At 42.3% G+C, this 10,000-nt stretch overlaps 1 protein-coding gene across 1 annotated transcript in view; it reads left to right on the top strand.

The window, feature by feature from the left end:
• The first annotated feature begins 2,546 nt into the window (after nt 1-2,546).
• The window catches only part of LOC134453404 (microfibril-associated glycoprotein 4-like), a 37,904-nt gene continuing 30,450 nt past the window's right edge, over nt 2,547-10,000 (top strand). The window contains exons 1-3 of the mRNA XM_063204248.1: nt 2,547-2,763; nt 3,700-3,796; nt 5,271-5,438. Of these exons, the coding sequence (XP_063060318.1) occupies nt 2,581-2,763; nt 3,700-3,796; nt 5,271-5,438 (448 nt within the window). The 5' untranslated portion in view covers nt 2,547-2,580. The remainder of the gene's footprint in view (nt 2,764-3,699; nt 3,797-5,270; nt 5,439-10,000) is intronic.

The following is a 10,000-nucleotide window of genomic DNA, read 5'->3' as shown; positions in this document are numbered from 1 at the left end:
ACACACACACACACACACACCCACACACACACACAACACACACACACACACACACACACACACACACACACACACAGTGAGAAGGAGACTCCCACACATGCACATACATCTCATTACCATTTCAAGTGTGGGGTTTTTCTAATGCAGATTATTTCTTCCTTCCTCATATTTTGTACCATCTCACAGAGTCTGTAAATCAACTTTAATAGACTGAGCCTCGCAACAACCTAGGGGCATAGGCAAACACACACACACACACACACACACAACACACACACACACACACACACACACACACACACACACACACACACACACACACACACACACACACACACACACACACACACACACACACACACACATACACACACACACACACACACACACACACACACACACACACACTGTCCTGGGATTGTAACCATCACCTTGTAAATAACTGTAGGCTGCTTTGGATAAAGACAGGTGATTAGCTGAATGTATCACATTATTGAATTGGACACATAAAACAAGGTTAACTGAAATATATGTATACTTGCATTGTACACAACAAAGGAGATAACCAGAGATGTCAAAAGTAAAAGTAAAAAGAAACACAGCTTCCTTCCAACAATGCTAACTTATTTGAGTAACTAGTAGACCTGTGTACTTGTCTTACAATCAGCTAACTCTGTGTTGGTTGGATCAAATTAGTGTTAGGTTTTCAGTAAAAACACAGGCAATAATCATTAGGTACAATGGAATACTTGATGTAACAGCTATGTAATCTGATGTGCTAGTGTTGTGCTTCATTAGCAACTAAGCATACCAGCCCCACCCCCAATCCAACCATCCCCCCCCCCCCCCCGGCCCCCAAAAAAAAGATGGCACCACGGAATGACAACAATAGTTTGATTGATTTAGGGTTCCAGTGAAAGACTGAAAGACCCACCTTAAAATCTCTGAAAATATTTAGGTCACCTGTTCATGCGATGTATATATCCTCATTATTTCCTTCTCTGAGAGTATTTAAGGAGAGTGTCTCCTGGTTGTTTCATTGTGCCTCATCAGCAGCAGCAAAGCAAAGGTGAAGAGAAGACCTTACTCATCCTCACAGAAGAGCAGCTCTCCTCAACCATGGTGGTGAGTCTCATGTTTTATTGTATTTACTGTATTTCTTTTGTATGTGTATGTATTGTACATATAAATATGTGACATAAGTGAAAAGGCATATAGCCTAATAATGAAATGTTGATGGGAATACAACAGGTATTACTTCAAACTCAGTTGATACCACACTTAAAACAGGTCTTTTTATTTAACGGTTCGTATTAATACGTTGGGTGAATGCTTTGCATGCTTTTTTGCAGTGTGTGCATTCCACGTGTGTTCTGTTTACTTTGAATGTGCTGTAGCCCACCACACGTGTCAGTATGTCATGTGACCCTGCATAGCCAATAAAGGACCCTGCATAGCCAAATATCTATTGTACTGGACTTTACTGGGATAGATCACAAAATATCTTTTCCCCAAATTGACTGATAATGCGATCTATCTTGAAGGCTGGACAACAGATCTTTGAGTAAAGGTCATTCTTAATTGGTTGGTCTATGCAGGATGACATGACATGACAACTGCGAGAGGCTACTACACGTCTAAGACACTGAGCAGAATTTTAAAAAGAATAATAAAAATTAAAAAACAGCAAACAAAATAGAAACAACTAGAAATGCACTCAGAGAGTGCATACCCGTGCCAAGGGAGCTGTTTGCTTGAACATTTGACTATGTTACACCCTAATATTTTCCAAGTAGTCTTTCTGTCTTGTGTCTCTGGAGTTAAAACATGGAATTTCAAAATTCGTCCTATCCCACAATAGTGAAGAATCTTTCTGAAAATTCTTGGATCCAGACTGTGATCTGGATCACCACCAAAATTTAATCACTTGTTCCTTTTTACATTTCTTCACAACTTCACAAATGTTGTCCTGACCTGCTTGCTGCCAAACAGATAACCAGACAGACAAACAAACGAAGAAATCAATCAACTTGACCAAAAACATAACTTCCTCGGCAGAGGTAATTACCTTGTAAATCAAAAAGATGTTTTATTAGTACTCCAGTAGTGAGAATAGGATGATGGTAAAGCTAAAAAAGGGCAAATTTACAATAACATATTCATGCAAAGAGTCCATTATTGAAAGTAAATTCATAACCTATCAAATACATTAGTTCATTCATTTGTTACATTCAATATGTGTGATGCAGGTAGGCGTTTTTTTTTGTTTTTTTTTAAGTCTAGGAGTTGTCTAACCTGAAGGTTTGCAGGTTGTCTAAGTGTGTCTAATGTTAGGCCCTAGCGAATGTCAAAGTGTGTCTATGAATAATTAATAGGCTAGGAATTGTCTGCCACACAGCGCGTCTGGATGACTAATTGTGTCTCAGTTTAGGAATTGTCTTCCCCACAGCCCCGTTGGGTGTCTAAGTTTAGGAATTGTCTTCTCCACAGTCCTGTTGGATGTCTAAGTGTGTCTAAGTTTAGGAATTGTCTTCTCCACAGCGTGTCTGTCTGTTGACTCTACTACTCCCCCTGGTGGCGATGTCCCACCCGCTGGTTCACAGCCCGCTCCCCTTCGACTGTCAGGACGTTTACCAGAATGGCTCCAAGCACAACGGCGTGTACACCATCTACCCGACAACAGCTGACCAGCCGGTGTCCGTGTACTGTGACATGGGCTGCACAGACGACGACGCTCACGAGAGCCACGAGGGACAGTGGACGGTAGGCAACTGGTTAATTAATCAATCAGCACTTATACTCATTGCACTCTCTCTCTCTCTCTCTCTCTCTCTCTCTCTCTCTCTCTCTCTCTCTCTCTCTCTCTCTCTCTCTCTCTCTCTCTCTCTCTCTGTAAATAACATAAAACAAGTGGACAGTGTCCCTTGTAACATATCCCTTGCCTGATTATCATCATGACTTTCAAATCTCTGCGAGACTTGGTCTGACCACGATCATAACAACTAACATTCTTAAACGGCATGGTTGACCCACATACCTTGGTTTGCTACTGGTCGAGGGTAGAAGAGGCTGAGCCAAAGTTTAAACCAAACATTTCTTAGTCCCCAATAGAACGTCTCTGCTTAAACAACGTCACTGCTTTGAACACGCCTCTACCCTGAACGGTTGGAAAAGCTCAAAGTTGATTAGTTCCCGACAAAGTGGGTGGAGTTCCCGCTGTAGCGGGATCCAGATTCTACCTGAATGAGCTCCTGGCCTTAGTGAGTGTAGCTGAGCCGAAGGCGTTGCATCACCACTAAGGCGGAGCCTGGGTAACATATCCCCCACATGAACAATCACACAGGTTTTTATTTGATGGGTAAGAAAGACTTTAAAAAAAACCTTGTCAGTCAGTTTTAAAAGGGTAGTCCCTTAAAGCACGCTTTTCCACCAGAGGAACATTGAAATAGTCACTGAAAAATGTCACTACCATCCATAGCACTCTTCAACTATGACAGTTCATAGGGCCTTTAGTAATACATTACAACTTGGTCACCATTGCCATTCTAGTAGCCGCTGTTTCATAATGGGGGCAAGGATTACTGCAATAAAGTCTTCTAATGTTCATTGGTAGCCTCCAGACTCTCTCCCTTCTGTTAACCAGGGGTTGTGTCTTACTGGAATAAAGTGATAATCTTAAGCCTGTTCCTTTCCCCTCAGGTGATCCTGAAAAGAGTGGATGGAACTGTCAACTTCTACAGACCCTGGGATGCGTACAAGGAAGGCTTCGGGAACAAGGACGGAGAGTACTGGCTGGGTAGGAACAACAAACAGACACACACGCACGCGCACACTCACACTGGCTGGGCAGGAACAACGCACACAGACACACATTCACATACACATATATGTGCGCATACACAGACACACAAATATGCGCGCGCACAAACACACACACACACACACACAAACACACACACACACACACACACACACACACACACACACACACACACACACACACACACACACACACACACACACACACACACTGGCTGAGTATACAACACACGTCTTAACATCTTAGTTCCAAGTGGACACATTTAGATATTCCAAACCTGGTTGCAACAAGTCACTACTTCTCAGTAACCAAATAACACATGTGCACACACACAAACAATTTAACTTAGTTCCTAGTGGACACACACAAACATACACACTTTCAAAGATGTGCATACCGGTATGCATGTGCGCTTACAGTAAGTCTGTCTGTTGACATTTCAGCTCTCTGACTTACATGCACATGTAACAAACACATGTATACACACACACATGCACATACACACACACACATGCACATACACACACACACACACACACACACACACACACACACACACACACACACACACACACACACCACACACACACACACACATGCACATACACACGCATGCATAATACACACACGCACACACGCACACGCACACGCACACACACACACACACACACACACACACACACACACACACACACACACACACACACACACACACACACACACACATGCGAATACACACACATACCTACACATGCAGGCTGGTAAACACAGCTCTGTCTCAGTTCTATTTCCTTCCGCCAGCCTGCACCATAAAGTAGTTGCCTTAGATGCCTATTCTATTAGAACACTACACTCCTCCACCAGTAGCCTTAGATGCCTATTCTATTAGGACACTACACTCCTCCACCATAGATGCATATTCTACACTATAGTCCTCACCAGAGGGTCTTGGATGCATATTCTGCACTATACTCTTCACTAGAGGGCCTTAGATGCATATTCTACACTATACTCTTCACTAGATGCATAATCTACTATGACGTTACACTCTTCCCCCACAGGGCCTTAGATGCATATTCTACACGGACGTTACACTTTTCCACCTGAGGGGTTTAAAGTTCAGGTCTTACATGAGATCGTGCTTAGGCTGTCCTGATGTGTGTGCAACTCTCTAATTTGACTGTTACCTGAACTGTGTCCAGCTCTGTAGAAACTATAGACTGACCTGTTGTTACCAGATGTGTGTGCATCGGTAGAGATCGTGTTTAGGCTGACATGTTGTTACCTGATGTGTGTGCAGGTCTGGAGATGATGTTTATGATGACATGCTGTTACTTGATGTGTGTGCAGGTCTGGAGACGATGTTTATGATGACATGTTGTTACTTGATGTGTGTGCAGGTCTGGAGACGATGTTTATGATGACATGCTGTTACTTGATGTGTGTGCAGGTCTGGAGACGATGTATAGACTGACTTGGCCTTCAAAGTATGAGCTGAGGGTGGACATGGAGGACTGGCAGGGTGGCAGTGTCTTTGCCCAGTACACCTCCTTCTCCGTGGAGTCTGAGGACGATGGCTACAGGCTTCGCTTGGGGAACTATGTCGATGGGGGAGCAGGTGAGTTGAATCACTTTCTTCCCCAAGAAATGCACACTGTTTGTATGTATTAAATAATTTCTGAGTTTTCCTTGTTAAATTCCTATACAATTTAAAATGCCACTAAATATAGCCTGTCCTAACAAAACATTGAAATAATACCTGGTTTGAAATACTACCTGGTTTGAAATAATACCTGATTTGTGTGATTCACAGGTAATTCCATGTCCTCCAATGTCAGATTCTCAACCTACGACAAAGACCAAGATGCAAGCTCGTCCAACTGTGCAGATTACCGAAAGGGTGGCTTTTGGTTTACATACTGCGGGAACAGTTACGGCGCCAACCCTACTGGTTTGCACCAAAAGGGGCAAAATTCTGGGGAGGGGATCTTTTGGTACAACTGGAAGAATAACTTCTTGTCCCTGAAGTCCATGACAATGAAAATCAGGAGAGTGACTCCACCGGAGTAATGATCAGAAGTCTTGTACTTCTTTCCTTTTTTTGGCCTTTCAAAGTTTTCCTTTTTGCATGGCTAACAGTAATCAGAAAGCAGTAATCAGTAAGCAGGGGTATAAATAATAATTGTCATGTATTGATGCATCGATCCTACGAACCACTGGTCTAATCCACTATACTCTTTTCAAGCAATAGCTTTCAGTGACCACTGTGATATGTACCACTGCTTGCTGCTGCTACTGTGAAACGCCCTGTCACATTTTTGTTAGAACAATCTAGCCATCCAAATAAAGGTTCAGTGGAGGCAGGGTTACCCCTAACTGGGAGGTGTTATTACTATTTACTTATATGTTGTGGGTCTTCTGAACAAATATACTTAACTGTATTGATATGTAGGTGTACAGTCAATGTAGCAAACCCAATTACTTTTTTAATACTAGGCTAAGCTGTTACTCAAATAATGTGTGACTTGGTTGCTATAGGCCTATAGATTACCATTAGGAACATAGCTCACTAGGAGTTGATTTGATTGTACTCTATTTTCCTAAGTTGAGGGTCTTTTTTTCTGAAATTTCCTAGGCTGTATTGATACGTGATATCATGCAATAAATAAACGAAGCACCACTTCATCTTGTCTCCGGCTGTAATTTCTTTGTATGAAGCTTGAAAGCATGGCCGTAGCCACACATGAGTAACGGAGGTCCGGACCTCCCTTATTTTTAGAGAAAATAATATTTTTCATACATGAAAAAGGGGATCCTCTCCATTGTCCGCCATTTTGAATTCCCAGAAATCTTTTCAGCTGCAAAACATACTGTAAACTGTGGTCATACTAGTAAATATTAGTTCATTATTTAGCAGATATTCATGAAAAGACCAAAATTGGCAAAAGACAGCATAGTTTCAATGAGCAACATAGTTACAAAAGATACTCTGGGCAACATCCTACACAGTGCACCTTTTAAAAAATTCTGGTGCGCTGCGCGGGCACTACGGACCTCACTTATTTCAAATTGCTGGCTACGGCCATGCTTGAAAGTGGATCCTAGGGGTGCGTTTCTCGGAAGCATACTTGTTAAAAAATCAGTGACGTGGGAAGTTACCAATGGGAAATTGCATTGGACCCAACTACAGTAAGTAGTACTATGGTTTCAAGAAATTCCCCCAAGTAGGCCTACAGGAAGAGAAGACTATACTGCCCTACAAAGACAAAGAACAGTAACTACGCCAACATTGAAATAGAACAAGAGAAACCCCGAGGGGACAAAAAGGTCCAGACTACAGATGGGGGCAGATGGGGCTGACATGGGCCTAAAAGAGAAGCCCTGAGGGACAAAAAGGTCCAGACTTCAGATGGCAGGAAATGGGGCTCTGGGATCAGGCCAGACACCCTTCCCCATTACTTCGTCCACTGATATCAACATTTGCTTTGTGACTCTATTGTGATGCTGTTAAAAGGTGGACCCTAACCTTGTGCACATGTAGAGTAGGCCGATAGGGAGAGGAGATTATACTGCCCTATTGTGAAGTTGTAAGCAGGTGGACCCTACCCAGGTCTTTGCATCCTTGTGCACTTGTAGGAACAGTAGGCATGTAGGGAGAGAAGATCGTAAGTGGACCTTGTCTACGGGAGATTCCTGACTTCAAAACATATTCTAGGCTGCCAAGCTGCTATTTGTTTTAGCCTCTATTCTGACAACAAATATGAATTGAAGTTTCCATATTCTAGCCTTCCGAGCGAACTAATGCTGTATTTGTTATAGTAATGTCTTGTAACAACAGATATGAATCTAAAGGGTCTGGATAGGACAATTAAGGAAACATTTACTGGAGAGAGGGGTGAACCCTGTTGAAATTTGATCCTATTTTATCGTATCACTAACATTTGATCATGACATTGAAAAATGATTACAGTGGGAAGGGTGAACTCTGTTTGTGTTTGAATAAAACTCCATGGACATTTCAAGGACACTGAAGAACATTCAGCTGGAACATTCTTCATACCCTACATAACCTGTAGGCCTACTTTATGTCCACTCATTATATTTCTGCTGCTGTGAGTGATTGTGTGTGCATGCGTGCCTGCGTGATTATTCTCAATGTTCTATCTGTGTATATGGTCGTGCTGGGTGATTCAGTGATTTGGAGTGGAATGACCCCAATGCCAGACGGCAGCCATGCTGTACAGAACACCGTTATAATGTTTCTTGTAGTTTCATCTTACTTCTGTAGAGTTTATGCTATGTGTATGCATTCTCTGTATTGTCTCAATTAATATTGCATGTTAGTAGGCCTTGCATCTGGTCTATAAGGCAAATAAAGAACTTTGACCTTGATTTTTTTACTTCTCCATTTTCTGTGTAAAGAACGTCAATATTGTACACCAAGATAAATCGAAAATCGAACCATGCCACACCAATGCAAAGGAGTGTGTGTGTGTGTGTGTGTGGGGGGGGGGGGGGGGGGGGGGTGGGGTGGGGGGGTGATCCCCTCCTTCTTCTTTTTATGTTTAGTGGCAAGTTGCATAAGATGTGTGCTACTGCCTTCTGCAGAGGTGAGGGAACTCCATTTATTCTTATTTATTCTCCTATATACGTCCATTGGTCACCTAAAGGGACATTCACCTGACGTCATGGATACGGGAACAGTGCTGTCTTGAATAATCTTTCTTTTCACTAGAGACTAACACAGAACCGCTACATAAGAAGCAAAGATGAAGAAAAATAAATTGAATAAATTACATTTAAGTTAGCTTTATTTCATGGAAACCATACATAATCAGAAACATTTTTAGTATTAATACTCATTCATTCATTCTAATTGGTGTTTATCTTTTTGCAGAGTTCTCAAGCAAATACGCGTCTTACACACTAAGCAAACATATAAACACCCTTATTCCCGTTTTAAGTCATTATTAGTACTTACTCATTTATTGTGAAATGATATATTTATTGGCCCGGGCACTGGGCCACTGCGCCGGCAACTCGAGTTCGATTCCTGTCCCTCTCTCAATAGTCCTGTCAAATAAAGTTCAAACAAAGTTCACTCTATGTCCACTAGATGGCAGTCTGCAGCCTTTCTTTTTCTCCCGAGTAAAGCCTTCTGCTCTTCTCCACCAATAGACCCCTCCACTGTTTGTACACAGTTATGACGTAATTTGGCTGTGCGCACATCATTGCAACCAGAATCGGCCATGCACGTACATTTGTAAAGAAACTAACCAGGTGTTTTTTTTTTTCGAAATAAGAAAACAGATGGTCATGATAACTTCAGATAGGCATTCCTGATGATGTCCTCAGTCTAGTCTGTATGATTCATTTCTTGTAACAGGAAAACATACCCTACGCTTCTGGAATAGCCTCTTCCCTCTCGAAATAGAATAAAAAGTGTACTTTTCGGAATCTCTATTTTTATCAACGCACACGCTTCAGATCGGCAGGTCTTCTCTCTTTAGGGTCTGCACTGTCTATGTGTGTGTAGTTTACATACAACCTCCCCACTCCCTATTGTACCCATGCCTGCAGTTAACCTTGGGGCGCTGTCGAGAGAGTGCAGCCCATTGACCCGTTCAGAATTGACGTCCTCACCGAATACGTGTGCACGTCAAACACACCAGAGATGTTTTAAGAGTATTCCACTCTTTCGGGTGGTACTGCACTCTAGGGGCGCCAATGGAGGAGTGCAGACTCCATTCAGAATGAATAGGCTGACAGCGCCCCCAGGTGAACTATAGGCATGGGTAAAATAGGAAGTTGGCGAGGCTCTATGTAAAACTGGCTGTGAAAACTGGACTTCTCCTTTAATGAAAAATATAGATTCTGAAAAGTACACTTGTTGTCCTACTTTGAGAGGGAAGAGGCTGTTCCAGAAGCATATGAGATGTTTGTTGTTTAAACTCATGAAACTACTGACAGGACTGAGGATATCATCAGTAATGCCCGTGTCTGTGGTGCCCACTGCATATCTTAAAAGTTAGCGTCACCATCTGTTATCTTATTTAGGAAAAAACACCTGTCGAGTTTCTGTACCAGTGAACGGTGAATGGTCGATTCTGTTCCAACGATGCACACGCAGCTAAATTACGTCATATCTGTTTACAAACAGTAAATGATTCTGAATGGTGT

Source organism: Engraulis encrasicolus, chromosome 1 (assembly GCF_034702125.1).
Source record: "Engraulis encrasicolus isolate BLACKSEA-1 chromosome 1, IST_EnEncr_1.0, whole genome shotgun sequence".
NCBI classification, from domain to species: Eukaryota; Metazoa; Chordata; class Actinopteri; order Clupeiformes; family Engraulidae; genus Engraulis; species Engraulis encrasicolus.
The sequence above is the reverse complement of the archived record's forward strand: the minus strand, read 5'-3'. Positions and strand labels throughout refer to the sequence as shown.